Source organism: Meleagris gallopavo, chromosome 1 (genome assembly GCF_000146605.3).
Source record: "Meleagris gallopavo isolate NT-WF06-2002-E0010 breed Aviagen turkey brand Nicholas breeding stock chromosome 1, Turkey_5.1, whole genome shotgun sequence".
Classification (NCBI taxonomy): domain Eukaryota; kingdom Metazoa; phylum Chordata; class Aves; order Galliformes; family Phasianidae; genus Meleagris; species Meleagris gallopavo.
The window spans coordinates 34944257-34961384 of record NC_015011.2 but is presented as its reverse complement, the minus strand read 5'-3'; the positions used below and the strand labels follow the sequence as shown (position 1 = coordinate 34961384).

The window sequence follows — 17128 nt, the reverse complement described above, 5'->3', positions numbered from 1 at the left end:
TTTTGGAGTGTATATGAATTTAAAATAAAGATGTAAATGAACTTAAGTTGATATTAAGTGAATACTGTCAAATATAAACACCTGATTTGCTGTATCAAAGAAAAGATGGGAAAAGATCTTAAGACTAAATTCCAAAACCACCTAATTCTGTCTATCAAACCAGAAGGATCAAATTTCTTTTGGCTTCTTGGGGGTTACAGAAAAACTTCAGATCCCAGTCAACTACCAGTTCCTAATAAATCAGTTTTATCTTATTTGCAACCACTAAGTTAGTTTGTACAGTAAGAAAAAAAAAAAAAAAAAAAACACCCAAAAAATCCCACCATTGAATCCACATTACACAAAGAGGAGAATACTGCTCAGAAATAGAGGTCCAAATCAAATACAGCATTATATGCTCAAAGTAGTACATGAAGCTGACCAGAACTTGCAGTTTTACTTCCCCAACAGTGAAGGCAATCTACCATTTCATGATTCCATCTCAATGTGAAATAGTTACATAAAAAACAGATTCTGAGCAAACACACTGTCAAAAATCCAGCAAAATCAACTGCTGGTCAGTTTCCAGCAAAAGAGCAGCCCTTTCTGACGTCGTTTTGAACTTGCTACAGCTAAGACCCTTCCCTAGTCAGAGCTTTAAATACACAAAAATGTTTAGGTATCTGGGGTGAAGGGGGGTGGAAATTAAGCAGTTTATGATACACAATATATTTAAAATCCTTCAGATTTCTACAAAGTTTTATAGACTTTAATAAGAATAGTGTTTCAATGCACGCCATTAAATTTAACACATATGCAAAACTTACTTATGGGGGAAAAAACAGTCAGAAATAATAGCTAAAAATCATTTTTTAATTTTCATCTGGAGTCACACGGAAACACTACAAATTTAAAATTAGACTCCGTCTTCGTATCGATTTGAGGAGAAACATTTTTGTTATACAACCAATGGATTAGATTCTCACTGAGTGTATTTCCAGTACAATCTTTATTACATACTTTTGGTCACTGCTTTAACATTTTCTTTCTTTAAAAGATACTCCAATGTCTTTCACAAGTCATTGCACTGAAGGAATATCTACAGTCAAAGGCTTTCCCTCTTTAAACGTGCTTGAAGGGCAGCAGCCAATTGCATGCTATGGAAGAAAAGTAGAACTGGTAGCGGTGTTGCCATTCTTGCAGGACCTACTGTGTAGAAACTGAATGTCTTACTTACTAAAGAAATTTGTTACCTACTTGAAGGTTCTCACTCTATACACCTGTGGGGCCAAAATAAATACGAGCTAAATACTGTGGTGAGACTTCAGCTGAAAACTGAATCCTAAATTACAGACACTAAATCTAACAACACAACCTTTAAAGAGACTGAAAATACATTTACCAAGTCTCACAGGGTAAAGTGCATCACAACTACATCTACTTCAAGGGTCATAAAATAGAGAAATAAAAAGAACGCTAAAGATGAGCAGTGCAGGTAACCGGACTACCCAGTACGTTTGCAGCTTACACAAAACAAGAAAGCGTTATTCCACCTGTAGAAGAGGATATAAAATATAGTCCTAGAAAATATGGTGCCAGATTTGTTAATATAACTAAGGCTACAGAAAGTTTTCACTTGACTCTGCTTGATGAGTATTTCATTTAGTATATATTAAAAACAAGAAGAAAAATAATGCCATGGCTATGCATTCAGAAATCACAGAGAACAAAACCTCAATGAGTTCTCAATTCTGGGGACCAGACCTAAGAAAATACCCCACATGAAGTACTGTGAAACTTGCATTAAAAAATATATATATATATAATTCAGATCATCTCTTATATTTGAGACTAGGATAAATGCACAGGGCAGTGCACCAGAACTAAGGAGGGATGTTTCTTGTCATTTTGGCAGCTTACTTCGGATCTGCACTAGGTCTGTTTCCCTATCTGACAATTATGAATTTGGCTCCTCTGCCTCAGGGTGCAGGTGTGTTACAAGGGTTCAGTTAATCAGAATTTGAGACACCTGTACTATACAGGTGGGACCAAATATTTCTAGGCAGCTATCTAGATCAAACACATTTGCCGCAAAACACATGCTGAAGCAATAGGCTGGCTCACAGATTTAAGTGTGCTTAAACATATGTTCTTAAGTGAAGAACAAGAACCACACCAGTATCATTAACCCAGTATTGTGCAACACCTCATAGCTTCTCTTCAGTACAACTGGTCCATAACACAAGGTAAAGCAACGGAAAAGATATGAAGGAGCATTAACACACACTGTAGACCTGCAAAAATCTCTAGTTCTAGGTAGTCTTCACCTTCTTGAATACCAAGTTCTCTCCACAAGTCAACAAATCTATCACAGCAGTTTGCATAGGTTGACAGTGAAATCATTAATTATCTCATTCAAGTTCCTCGTAATGGTCTCACAGCACACCCATCTCTTACTTCTGCAAATTGTGTTCTCTGTAAACCTGGTATTTCGACACCACACAGTCTGTAAAGAATAATTAAAGTCTTTCAGAATTAAAAGCTTGCCTGATATCCCTTAATGATGTGGCAAGAAACATGTATTGCAGATGCTACCGTTGCTACCACTACAAAACTGAGAGAAGACCAAAGAAAGAGTTAACAAAGGTACAGGGATACACTCCGATTTAAAAACCTGAAAAAATATATATATTTTTAAATAAAACAGTTTTAAATATTGCATGAAGACCCGTATTTATTTTTCAGATCTTCACATGGCTTTTCTTGCATGTTTTTCCTCACAAAGTTCAAGGGTTATTTTACATCACACCAGTTCACAAGTGTCAGTTCCTTTACAATCACAGGCTCAAGAGTAACCTCTGCTGCTGCTAGTACCAAGGTGCACCTGCAATACTGCCAGAATTCTAAAATTAATCAGAGCATTGAAAAAAGGCAACAATTTCTGCTAAGGGTGCATCTGGCATATTCAAATGACACTCTGCTTGGATGTACCTGTAACACTGCGCAGCTATTATTGAAGCCAAATTCACCAACTGCAAAAGGAAAAGAAGTATACTCATAGATAATACTACCTTCAGATAATTTACTACATATCTTTCTAAATTATACTATCAACTACGGATGCACATTGCTAGAATGTACAATTTCCTACAAAGAACTACGAAGTCCAGTACCCTGACTCCCACGTAACCTGTGTCTGAATCTTTAGAGGAAGACAATAATTGCATAATAAACCTTTCCAGTTGTGCAATAATGCATGCTGCTGGAGAGCTGGGATATCTCAGTCAGGCATAAAGAAGTACAACGCTGGACAAAGACATTTGACCTTCAAGAGTCTTTCTTTGTCAAATGCAGAGAGTAAGACAAACACATACACAACCCTGAACAATAATTAAAGCTATGTACAAAATTTTGACTCTTAAAACAACAGATAAAAAGAAACACAAATGCAAAGAAAGGAAGGCACAGTGAACTAAGAAATGACAAAAGGGCCTTAATTCATATAGCCAACCTGTGAATTCCTTCACAAAAAACTCCAACATTAAAATCCATCTGATTTCACAGAGAACATGATATGCCACTTGGAATTCTCTTCTATCTGAAGTAGCTTAAGGCTGGGTTTAGATGTGTTTATAGCAATGATAAACGGACTTTGATGTGACCTCTCAAATATCACACAACTTAAGAAAACTACAGGGAATTAAATGTCTTCTTGCCTATGTGGTCTTTGACGAAGAAAAAAAAAAAAGAGAAGTTTGGTATTTATATCCCTTGAGATGAACCAATACATTTCGTGTACATCAAACTGAGTTAATGAATAACATACATTTCATTCTGAAGGAGCCACGTCAATGAGAAATGAATGTAGATATCTGTCTTGAAAGATTAGGTTTACCTGCTAATAACACATATATCAAGAGGCTTTAAAAAGTGTTATAAATGCCATTAACGACTATAGGCACCAAACCAGAATATTTATAAATTCAAAACTGGCATGTCACTCTAATCAATTTAAGGAGGCACTGTGAAAGGTGGCGATGCTGCTATGCAGTAATTACTACCATAGAATGAAATAGTGTTACCTAAATGAATGCTTGCTCTACATTAATTCCCTTTAGTTAGACAAGTACATGAAGTATGCAGAAAAAGTTCTATTAGTCTATAAAAGGCGTTAGTGTTAAGAAATGCAAAGTACTTGCATCTTCAATTTTATAAACTTCACAAAAGGTGCAAATGATTTAATGCTTCCCAGGCTCACATAGGCAGGTCAGTACTGTTATGTCTAGTTTTCCTAGAAGTACCATCATCTCGGGGCAGTGCTTTTTGCAGGCTTGACATAGCAGCAGTTCTTTCAATGTCTATCACAGCATACAGCTCTGTGCGCCTGGTTGGAGTTTGTGGAAGTGGAGTGGTGGGGGTTTTGGGAGTCTGAGGGTTGTCGGAGTCACTACCACCTTCCAAGTCAACCTGTATGTAGTTGAGCTGCCTGTGTTCTAAACTCGGACGTCTGATGTCAAAGTTAAAGACTGTTGGGGTACAGTCCCGACGTCGTGGAAATTCTATTTTATGAGCACTTGATGGTACTGTTACATTCTCTGTATTGACATAATTATGCATTGGATCTAGGTTATTGTGGTAGCCATTCAGAGATGGGGTCTTTGGTCCTAAACTGTCATCTTCATCTCTACTCAGCTTGCGGGATTCCCAAACAGGAGGCAAGGATGGCAAGTTCTCATAGTTCAACAGCGCAGTTCTCCTCTGAGCAGAGTTGTTAATGTTCTGGGTATCTGAGGTACTGGTGGATGTCAAACGACCTCTCCTGACCCCTGAGGCACTAGGGATTGATAACCTATTTATATTTTCATACACCAACTTATTACCAGATGGTGTTTCTCTACGTTCATCACTGTCGTACCCAGTGTCCCATTCAGTATTGTTTGTGCTGCTGCCACTAACTTGGTCTCTCCCAAGTTGCTCCAGTTTCTCTCTTTCCATTAACTGCCTTTGAACAGGGGTTGGTCCTAAAACAAACTTGACTCCTTCAGGCTCCAGGAGAACGTGAGCATCTCTGTCATCAGTACACATCTGATCCTCTTTTACTTTAGTTGTTTCAGTGTTTGAAAGCTTTGATTCCAGTGGCGCATGCACACTCGATCGATTTTTTCTTTCCTCTTGTACACCAGTAGTGTTGACATAAGTGTGCACCTGAAAGGAAGAAAAAAAAAAAAAAAGGAAATTATGCTGTCTCTGTCACATTTTGCTGAGCTGAGCTCTATTTTCATTATTATTGTTGCTTTATTGCTGGTTTTGTTACCGTTACTCTAATAAAAGAGTAGAATTTAGCTGTGCTCTAGTTGCAGCTTTCCAGGTTCTATTCCAGCTCTGTTCTGGTCAGGGCAACCTTGGGTTTTTTTAGCCCAGCTCATTAGTATGCTTGGACAAAATAGTAAAACAGAGTTCTGCTTTGTCCTCTCATATCATGACAGTGACCAAAAATTCCAGAGTTGCTTTGGCCAAATTTATCTTTCTAATTTCCACATTGGAAAAGAAATCTGCTGTCCATTTAAAAAATAAAAAATAAAAATCAGGATTGCACCTAGTATACCACTCAATTCAAGAGTGAGAATGAGATTAGCTTTTCAAAAAGAGCAGGCATTCTTCTTCAAGAGCCAACAGCTTCCTCATACCAGAAGCTGAAACAGAAAAACTGCATTTCCATATGAACCATGGCACTCAGAATTAAGAAGTAGCAGGAGTTAACACCAGATGCCATTAAAACAGACAGGAAGATACTACTAATTTATCATTCCAAGTTCCCACATCAGAGCAACATATAAGGCTGAAAGGGAAATACCAAAGAACACCACCTCTAAACTTAGTCTTTGCCTGCACACTCAAATAGCAAGAGCAGTATTTGACAGCAGGACTCACCCCACCTTTACAACTTCTCTGTCAAGCTCTACAAATTGAAGTGTTATTTACAGCTCACGTGACTCTACACTGATTCTTTAAACTCATTTAGTCTGCAGTAACAACAACTCCTGAAATTTTCTGTGGTGGCTCCAATCTGATTCTCTCCCAAAAGACAGTTCACTTTGCACTGCTCACCTTTTTATTTTCAACAGTTTTTTCTTATCACCAGATTATATTTTATTAAACTTAACTAACATTTTCATCAGCAACCTGAACGATGAGAAAAGCCTCAAAGTTTCTGATAGTGTTCTTCCTCAGACTGGTAAGGTTTTCACTGAGAACCTCAGTAACCTACAAAAATGGCCTCACATAAACCTCATGAAGTTCAGCAAGGCCCCAGGGCCTGGCATGGAACAATACTGACAATACAGGCCAGGTAATAACTGACTAGAAAAAAGTCTTGTAGAAAAGCACCAGAGGTCTAAGTTGAATGTGAGTCACCAGTATGCCCTTGTAGCAATGAATACAAAATGTCTACTGGTTTGTGTTACTTAAAACACAGCCAGTAGGTTAAGGAAAGTAATTATCATCTTCAATTCAGTACTGTTGATACTGAATCTGGACTGATGGTTCCCAGAAGAAGAAAGACACCAATGTACTGGAGAGAGTCCAGTGGAGGGCTATGATTAGAGGCACTGGAACACATGATATACACAGAAGCCAAGAGATGTCTTTGTTACCTTAAATAAAGGCTAGGAAGCTATTTAATAGCACTTTCCAACTATTTTTAGACAGTTAAAGCGAAGACAGAGTCAGAAACTTTTTGGAGATGTTCAACAAAAGCATCAAGGGCAATCAATACCAGCTGTAACAGGAAAAAATTTCAGTAAGGGAAAAATACTTTGACAATAAGGGTGGTCAAGCTCAGAGACATTGTGGGATCGCCACTTAGAGTATTCGAAATATGACAGGACAGGACTTTGTGCAGGTGTCTCCTCTAACTCCACAGTAAGACCTCGAGGACTGTAAAAATTGCTTTTACGTTTAATTATTCCATTATTTAACAAATAGAAGACTTACGTGTAAATAGTTTTGACCAAGATCTCTCTCTGTGAAGTCCAACTTAAGTGTTTAAAAATAGTTTACGAAATTTTTGAAAAGAGCATATGCAAATACATACTTTCTATACCTTAACTCTTATATAAAAACTTCAAATAGTTAGACTTCCTCAGCAAGCTATCCTAGAAAGTATCATTTTAAAGAGACAAAACAAGTACTTTTCTGACTACTAACATATAGTAGAAGTACATTACACCTGACTGAAAAGCACAAAAAATGACAACATAAGCCTACAAAATAAACATGAGAAAAATCTGAACAAGTGTTGAACATGAACTACACAAGGAAAAAAAATACCCACTTGCTCCTCTGCTACAAGTAGAGGATGCGTTGATTCTTCACCAACAGAGGGGAGGCGTGCACTTCCAACAGAAGGATGCCTGCTGGAAGGATGTGATGAAGCATCTCCAAAAGACGGATATCTGGGATAGCCATTAGGTAAACTCTGTGCATTGAACCCAGGAGCTGATTCAATTAGAAAATAACCAAAACCATATTAGAATAGAACATTTTACTGTATCCAAGTAAAATTCATTTTATATATTAATCTTCAACTTTCAAAGGAAATAAAAAAAATAGTGAAACTATTAAATATTCACAAGGTAGATTTGCTGAGGAGTTGCAGAGTAAACATCTCAGTACTTATGGGAAAGACATGTGAAGCAACCACCAAAATCAAAGTGTACAACACAACACGGTTTTCCCAATAAGCTCCATACCCAACTTCTTTTTCTACCATTGAAATCATGTCTACTTTAAAAATAAATAAATACAGGATTTTTTTTTTTTTAACTTAGCTTTCTATTTCTCTGAATTCCTACTTTCAGGCATCTTGGTATCTGCCTGGAATTAGCTCAAATCCTCCAGCAGTTTTGATAAGACTTAATTCTACCCATCCACTTACCCACAGCAAATTTTCAAACCTACTGTAGACGTGATAATGTTATTAACTTTTCCCTCACCAAAAGGCTGGAGCACTGACTAATGTTAACATCTCTGAAACACTGCAAGTAAAATATGATGACATACAGCAGAGCAACTGAACAGGTATATGCTTAAGCAGTATTTCTGTGCAAAAATGAAATTCCCAAAGCTTATTTCTTAAAGCTGAAAAACTTGACTACAGAAATTTTGCTCCCAGGACTTCAAATTCTGTAAACAGAATCCTCAGCAAGTGCCTCAAGAGAATGTGTTGCTAGTAATTAACCTCTCAGCTGAAAATAGCATGTAGTTACTTAAAATTTCATGCAAATTAAGGAAAAAAACCCACTAATTTAAAACTAAATACCACATTATAATCACATACGTCATTTCCTAGTATAACCATACTTACTGGTAGGTGTTCGAGGCGTTCTTGGAGCTTCCAACTCAGTTTGATGGTTATTCCTTTCTACTACTGGTTCTTCTACCACATTTATACTATTATTCTGCATTATCTCTTGCAACATATTAAATAGCTCTTCTGCACGGGCACATTTAAAGGCAAAGATTCCTATAAATACACAAGAAAAAAAAAAATCAAAATCCTTTAAAAGAAGCATAACTTACTATATATATATAAAACTTTCAAGCAAAATAACTGGAATCCACATCACAAATACCTGCTAAGGAAGAAAAAAAGTTTAGAAATTTTTATTGCAGCAAAACACACACAAATACAGTGAGATCCTTTCAAGTGTTTATCTGATAGGAGAATACATTTCCCATGCACCCAAAGTTAACATGGAACAGAAATCGATTCCGTTAAAAGCAAAACTAAGTTTTGAGGGCTACACGAGGGGTAAAAAAGAAAAAAAAAGAAACACAAACAGCAAGATTTCTTTTAAGTTGATAACAAGGATGCCTACAAAAAAAAAAAATAAATGAAATTACTGTGATGCTACAAGATCAGATTTGTTAAACCAGATATCTATTAAATTGCTACACGATACCTGCACGAGGGGAAAGAAGGACTTAAACATTGCAAAAAAGCTAATTTTCTTAAGAAGATTAAAATGTAAAGCTAGTAGGACAAACTGCATGAAACAGACAGTAACAAACCAATTGGTTTTGGCTAAAGGGATAGACACAGAACACAAAGTCAGCAGCAATACCGTGTGTTTGATGTGTGTATTGTGCCACTTTGCCTTTGAACAGCAGGGAGCGCCCCAACTTACCCTCACCAGCAAAGTCGCAGCTTTGGGTTATTCTTCCATTGAAAGCATGAAGTTAAAGTTGACATGCTTGTTACACGTGGGTGCAGGTGCTCTTTTTTTTTCTTTCTTTCTTTTTTATTGAGTATCACAATCTTAAAACACTCTTCACTAAAAACCACCTAGCTATACTGCAATTTCTGTTAGTGCAAAAAATGCAACATGCTGGCAACTACTATCACCGTATATTTATTTATGGACACAGGACTGCAGAAGAAGTACCAGAAATGCTCCATGTGGCAGAAGCTCACAAACCTCAATGGGAATACACCAAATGGGCTGAGAGCAATGTCTGTCAACAATCAATATTCAGCTGGTGCAATGAATAAGTTCCATGCTTGCAAAACAACACTTGTCGAGCTGCTTCTACGTTTTACATACTTCTAGAGCCTACATTTCATTTTTGCTGTATTTCCAAAGATTTGCACTGGATACTTAAACTTTAATGGGCCAAAAAAGAGAAATCTAAGAAACAAAGAACAAGAACACTGACTAGTACAATTGGTAGAAGTGGCAGGGCAAAATTTTTGTGTATTCTCAAAGGAAACATTTTTTGGTCATCTCATCAACTGAAGATGAAGTTTTGCAACTGTGCCCACAAATGCTACCGTAGGCTTCAGGAACAATGCACCACTGCAAAATGGCAGCAGGGAGAACATTTTCTTGCAGATTTCTTTTTTCTTAATATTCACAGTACTTAATATTATGTAAGGAAGGCAAGAAACAAAAGAGGGAGGAAAGGGTTGCTGCTCACAAAGTCTGCTTCACCTTCGCTTGAAAAGAAAAGGAAATTAGAAGCGTAGAAGAGAGTTGTAGAGTCAGTGAAAAAGCCTGCAGACTTGGTAAAAGGCTGTGGAAAAGAACTTTCAAAATACTATTTTCAATTGAATTTCATTAGTATGTGTTTTGTATATTTAAAAGAAGTAGTGAATTCAACGTGCAAAAATTCATTTAAGTGCATTTTTCATACCAAAGTTCACAATTTTCTCCTTAGAAGTCTGAAAATTTCGTTTAATGCACAGTATTCTGTAACATTTGAAAACGTCTCTTTCTCACTAGGAGCCGAATTAAGAATGCCTTCTAAGCCCTTATAGTAAAATAATTGTCAGCCCTTACCTCTGCTTTGACAATGTAATTTGACCAAGTTTGGTTAGGATCAAGTTTGTTATTGTTCCTAACTTAATAGTGAACTTAAAAAATATTTTGCCATTGCTAAATAACATGATTACGGAGACACTACTAAATGCTGAAAATCTCTAAGAAAATAAGAACTCAAATTTCACAACAGATCAATACACGAGAATTCCAAGTACACAGAGCTGCACCACAATATGAAGATGCAAAGTGAGGCTCAGTCCTCAACCAATACAGCTATTCCTCCATCAGTGACTGCTGTTACAAACAGCAACAGAAAAGCCTATCTTGGCCAAGATGGGGGTGATCTTGGAGCTGGAAAGGAAACTGACTTTTTTCTGATTAAAGCCAGAAAATAACTAAGCAAAGCTGGAGTCTATAGTCTTCATATAAAATTTGAAAAAAAATAAAAATTGAGAGTTATGTCACTGATACTGATGAAATGAAAGTGATATGAGTTTCAAGAAGAGGATGAGACAAAAGTGTGATGCTGAGGGCAATAAAAAAGACAGCATATCCAGTTCATTCCAGCATTACAGTCTCTTAAAAATATAAAAACAGCAAACTTCGTGTTCTTAAAAGATTCCTTCACAGCCCCATCTTTCTTTGCCCTTCCTTGAAAGCCAACTCAAACTCCAAAGGCAGGAAAATTTCCCTGTGAAAACCTTGTAAGCTGACCAGAGCTATCAACCCAAAAACACCAAGTGCTCCAGACCAAAAACTGCAAACAATTCAAATCCTCATTTTACCATAAGACCATTCCACTTACTTTTTTCCAGGAATTGCATCCACATATAAAACTACATCCATTATAACCCTTGTCAAAGGGCAGGCGAGTACACAATGATTAAACAAGTCCTCAGATATCAAATACATTTCTGAAAATCTCTTTATACAAGAATTCTACATACCTTGTCCAGTTTGACACCTTCTACCACTTTCGAAAGAGAAAAGGTTCGAGTCGTAGCCATAGCGACGGAGACAGAGGTAGTGCCATTTTACGGAGTCCCTTTTACGGGTGTACAAAATTAGTTCTGTATCTGTGAGTTCCATTATGCCAGAACCCAGCTCGTTACCATCATCATCCACGTTAATAACCTACAGAAAGGAAGTTAAATAGCATTAGACAAGTATTTGAGCACCAATGCTACTATCATCTTAATGTTTCACTAATGCACTCTATGTGTTCCATCATACGAGTTGTGATCCTTGAGGTAAAGTTTAAGAGAAAAAACTCACCAAACCAGTTCCTTTGCTTTTCCAACCCAGAATTAAAATAACACATCTTTAAAAACAACATGAGTGAGAATATATAACATTATTGCAAAATCTGTGGTGATATTTAAAATAAGAAAATTAAGGTTAATTAAGTTTTAAGCTGACGCTATGTACATTATTCTACTATTTACACAGGGATACCTCAGATAATGAAATTTTTCAATGTCTCATCTAAAAAAAAAATTTACTTTGTCATGTAACCCCACGTATAGCTGAGAAAAGGGCTGAGAAAAGGCTATAAGATGAAGCTTCCTTCACACACCTGTAGAGCCTTGCACTGTGCTCAGACTGTTTTAGTTTGTTTTGTCTGTCTTTTTAATGTCAACAAATAATTCACATACTCTCTGGTTATCTTATGTGAAAACATGATATGTTTAGAGCTTATATGCTCACTCCTTCTGCTCTTATGCCACTTGGAGGTCTTCTGCTTCCTTTATGGAAATCTGACACTGTGCATTTTCCCCCAGATGTATTTTATCTCGCAATGCTGCTTTTAGCGGAATTCTTTCTTACTCAGTAAAAAGGCTACAAAAAGATCCCTATGGTATCAATTAATTTTTACTCCTTAAAGAAGCATTTTCAACTCGAAATCTAGCCAGTTAAAAAGAATTAGAAATAGTTTCATCTGTCACTGAGGCTTATGTCAAATTTCTTCATTTTGCAAATTACATTCTTTCATCTTCTCCCCCCTGCTGCTAAATCACAGAAACAAAAACCACACAAACAATAGAGAAAGTCTACAAGGAGAAAAGAGGAACTCGTTGCACAAAGTGATGTCAAATACATTAAAAAACCCAAGACAACAGGAAAATATTTTATCCTTCAGCTTTTTGTACTGATAACATAAAACATTTCCAGAAATTCCCATTGTTTTAAAGCTCATTTCGGTGTTGCCCTCAGGCAACGTATGAATCATTTTTCACTTTGGAAGCATTACAATCCTTTGCCAACTTGGAGAGAAAGTTTGGAGCACAGAAGCACATCTGAGTTGTGTGACTATGCAAAGGTATGTTTACTTAAAGACACTGACTTCAGCAGCTTCTTGTTGTCAAGCACATGAACAAGTGTTCCCAAGCTTGTAAATTCTAGCAATAAAAGGGATAGAAGCACACACACGAAGTTCATTTAAGCTAAGAAAAACAAAAGTTCTCCAAATGATATAATTCACAGTGATCTTCAAGTAAAATCTGCAATGCTATAATATTTCATTGCTGATCCCACTTCCAGGTTCATAATCACACTTACCCAGTTATGCCTCTTACTCTATTCATACGGTCCATAACCTCCCAGTAGTAGTGTTTAACTGGGCTCTACCAACTGCATGGAGTTGTACCAAAAACATGAGGCTGTTTCTCCATCCTGAAGATTGAAACTCGACCTGTCTACAGAATTCCTGTCACTGCTGCTTAGAAAAGATTTTCAAAGGGGCAAGATAAACCTATAGCCAAGACACCTGCAGGTCTGCAATGCATTAACCCATCAAGTAATTCTCCTATTTTCATTTAGGTATTTTCCATCACATACCTACTCAAGAAAGCAACAAAATCATTCACAGCATACCACATCAGGTGCTTACCTTAAACTTGTTTCGATGGTTATCTGGGACAGTTTCTTTATCTGGACAGCTACAACAGCTACCCATGACTTCTTTAGAAGACCATGTGATCTCTAAAGTAAAAATCAACAAATCACAATCGAACCCAATGTGATCATTTACATGAGCACCATCAACAGAACAACCCGATATAACTTGCTCCTTCAATTACAATTTTCCATGATGAATTCTGCAGTCATAATTAATAGAAGATTAGAACTTTTTAATAGGAATCAAATTGGATTTGGCCTCATGGAGTGACTATACCATGCCATGGAAGTCCTACCAGTAACTGAAGCTGAGGCTACTACCAACCAGACCCATTGGACTTTCACCTCAATTCCTATTGTAGCACTTTATGCAGGTGGGAGAAAACAACTACTACACAATGGCTGCAATTCTCATCTCCTAAACCAAGATCTTTCCACCTGGCTTCCAGTTTCCCTTAACTGAGACTCTCCAGCTCTGCTGAACACAACGCTGACTGGCTCTCACACCAGCTCTGTGTTTCAGGTTACCAAGCACAGGCAGCAAACACACAGGCAGCCCTGCCTTGGGGAGCTCCGGGGCTGCAGTTCAATGGAAGGTGGAGGCACACCAGGCCTTGAGGTAGCCCTGTACTCAGATTCTGCACTTCTACTTTAAAACACTTCCTATATGGCGACGTACATACAACTAGTAACCAAGGTAAAGGAAAAAAGAGCCCTACACATTTTACAACTTGGTTTTTTTTGTTTGTTTGTTTTTTAATTGCTAGTAAGTTTTCTTTGGATTAAATTCTGTTATATAGTCTACTCTGTTTCTTTACTACACAACAATAAAATATTCAACTAATATCATGTATAAACCAAGAAAAAATAAATATTTTATATTCTCAGGATTTTAAATTAAAAAATTTTTGTACAAATAGTAAACATTCACAGAATAGTATGCTAAAACTGCCACAGAATGAAGTCTCAACTTTCTTCTTCTATCACCCCACTATAGATCAGTCTTAATCTTATGTTGTAATCATATGACATTCTTTGCAAGGTAACTCAATAGTAAACTTAACAAACAGTCCAATTAAATGCAGTAAACACAGTAAAAAATACAGGGAAATTGAAGTAAATGTAATTTGTGAAAAATCTACAGAGTTGCAAAGAAAGATACAGTATAAGAAGATATCTGAAGTACACCTACCATATCTCAAGAAAGACAAAGAAGGGGGATGTAATCAATCAATAATCACACAAGCTTGTTACTTTGTCTTCAATATATTCTAATATTAAAACTTCAGGATTCCAAGAACCATAATATTGCTTCAAAGCAGAAACGGCAACTACAGCAGTGAGGAAGAAATGAAACAGCCATGGAACCATCAGAGTTAAAATCACTCACCTAGATTTGGCCATTAATATTCCCAGCTTCTGTTGCGGCATCAGGGCTTCTGTCATACTTCAAAGTGTCATGCTGTCTTGTCACAGAACTAATCATTTGACCTAGAACTAGAAAAGTAAATTAAAAAATGTAATTTTTTCTCATCTTTAAGATAAGCTGCTAAGTAAACTAACAAAACACATACGGATATTTTATTTTGGCAGCATTACATCAAGTGAGGTCTTCATAGCTAGGCTGAATCTAAAGTGGAGCCTTAGACATATTCTCATCTCTTATGAACTTCCTAAGCATTTTAGTACCATCTGGTCTTGGAAGAAAATAATCTAGTATCACTGTCTGTAGGGTAGCCTATCACACTGGGGACCCCAACTATCCTTTGCCTAATTTACTGCACAGAAACAAAGCAAAACTCCTCTTATACTTCACACTTACAGAACCAAACCACAGCAGACAAACAGAGAAGCACACACAGCTCACTCTTAAGTCTCCTGCTCATCTCCTGAACATATACAAATTCCAACACGTATGGCTAACACAACACTCTTTCATCTGCATCCCTCATGATTCTTGCTTCCATTCACTGGTTGTTGCTACAGATTTTTGGAAAGACATCACGAATGATCACTGAACATTCCTTCTTATTATTCCCTTCCCTATATATGAGAGAAAAGTAACGCCTCCCAAAAGACAATGTTTCGTAGCTGAGAATTTGCTTTAACAAACAGCGTTACTGTGCTCTTTGTTGCAGTTTCCACTGGAATAAATAGGAGGCATTACTTTCAGAGCAACTTATTTATATACTATTGGCTACTCTAAGAAGCGAGATATTAGACTAACAGGTTACTTCAGTCTAACCCCTTAAAAATACATTCCTAGTTAGTATAAAAAAAGATGACAGGATTAAGCATACATTTTTTAGTGAGGTCACATTAAATAATAAAAAAAAAAAGGAATAATTAGCAATTTGTATTTAAATTGAAACTAAGACCAAGATGTCACAAAGGCTCAGAGGGACAACCTCAATGAACCATTTGATGGATATGTCTATTTGTGCACATAACATAAAGGTTCTCTCCTGTGCCCAAGTAGTGTTCAGTTTCAGTAACTTGCAGCAAGTCACACACCCTTAATATAATTTATTTGCCCTTTAGCCACATGCATTCTTGATGCTCAACAATTGTATTCAAGACCAAACCCCCTGCAACACACATAGGCACTATTTCAATTATGGCCCCACCCAATCTGTATATAAATATATATAAATACATAGATTTTCTGGCCAGGTTTGATTTTTCTTGGCTTGGCATACCAAACCATCTCAGCAGAGAGGGTCCAGCACGTCTCCAAGCTAGCTAGGGTCACAAAGACCACCTCACTCACCTCTGCCCAATTTTCAGAAAACTCAGTCCTTTCACTAATTACCAGGCTTTTGTTTAGCAAATTCCTTGCTAAAACTTGCAGAAAGGGAGAGAAAACACACGAGAGAAAAATATGACCCATCGTCTCTGATGGACTCTGTTGCATCTTACAGATAGACACAAAAATCATACATGAAACGATAATCACAAGCACGTGCAAGCTACACCAATGCATGTGTTTGCAATATTTACCCCAATACTTTTCTAGCAGTTTTTAATCCTTCACATGGTTTCACTATGTCATGTAGACTAGCCTGCTTTAATTACGTAAGAATTCTTAAATAATCTAAAGGTCATTTTTAACAGATAAACAAAAGCACACAAAGCAATAACAATTCTCAGCAAGTTGCTCTCAATTACAAGCTGGATTTTATTTAAAGGTTGTTTATTGCATTTTGAATTTTCTTAAATTTTCCCTGATAGCAAAGTATTTACAGTAATTCATGCATACAAGGAGAAGTAGATATTTTCACAGCCACAATCCTAAAGTTAATGTTCGCAATGTCAGACTTAGGAGCTGCAGTTTCATGAAACATCAGTGGTGCAAGTAAGGAGAAGGGGCAGGAGAGTACTTTTCACTTCTTCTCAACACATTTATTAGTGCATTGCAAGGAAGAAATGCCAGGAAAGACAAAGGAAGACTGCACTTATCTACTTAACTATCTTGTTAAAAGGAGTGAAAATTAGGAACTGTCACAGCTCCAGTAAGATTTATTAGTTGGACTACTAACCTAAAACATGTCTATTTTCCCTCATAGACTAAGAAGATCCTTAGACACAAAACACCTTCAGGCTTTTTGGGGGAGCCTCTCAGCCAGCACTACCAGCACGATGGCAAAATCAAACAGTAACTTCTGGGGGATGTTTTCTGTTCGCAATTATTCCTAGCACACATCTTACAGAAGTCAGGGAATGAAGAACACTCCCAGTCATAGTACATTTCAGAAGAGGCAGGGAGAAACAGAGGTATCCTGGCTGGAAACTCACCTTCTGCATGTACACCCCCTGCTTCCCCCATGCAACTGCCAAATCCTCTGCATATTGCTCTCAGTCAACCCGCAAGCAGGGAGTAGAGAACATAACTAAAGCATATGAACATGATTTTTTGTTTTTTTTTTTTC

At 37.0% G+C, this 17128-nt stretch overlaps 1 protein-coding gene across 1 annotated transcript in view; it reads right to left on the bottom strand.

The window, feature by feature from the left end:
• Positions 1 to 17128, bottom strand: part of FRS2 (fibroblast growth factor receptor substrate 2) — a 34016-nt gene continuing 16888 nt past the window's right edge. The window contains exons 2-7 of the mRNA XM_010708000.3: positions 14590 to 14696; positions 13192 to 13283; positions 11249 to 11435; positions 8345 to 8503; positions 7313 to 7476; positions 1 to 5184 (exon numbers count right to left, since the gene is read on the bottom strand). Of these exons, the coding sequence (XP_010706302.1) occupies positions 4234 to 5184; positions 7313 to 7476; positions 8345 to 8503; positions 11249 to 11435; positions 13192 to 13257 (1527 nt within the window). The 5' untranslated portion in view covers positions 13258 to 13283; positions 14590 to 14696 and the 3' untranslated portion in view covers positions 1 to 4233. The remainder of the gene's footprint in view (positions 5185 to 7312; positions 7477 to 8344; positions 8504 to 11248; positions 11436 to 13191; positions 13284 to 14589; positions 14697 to 17128) is intronic.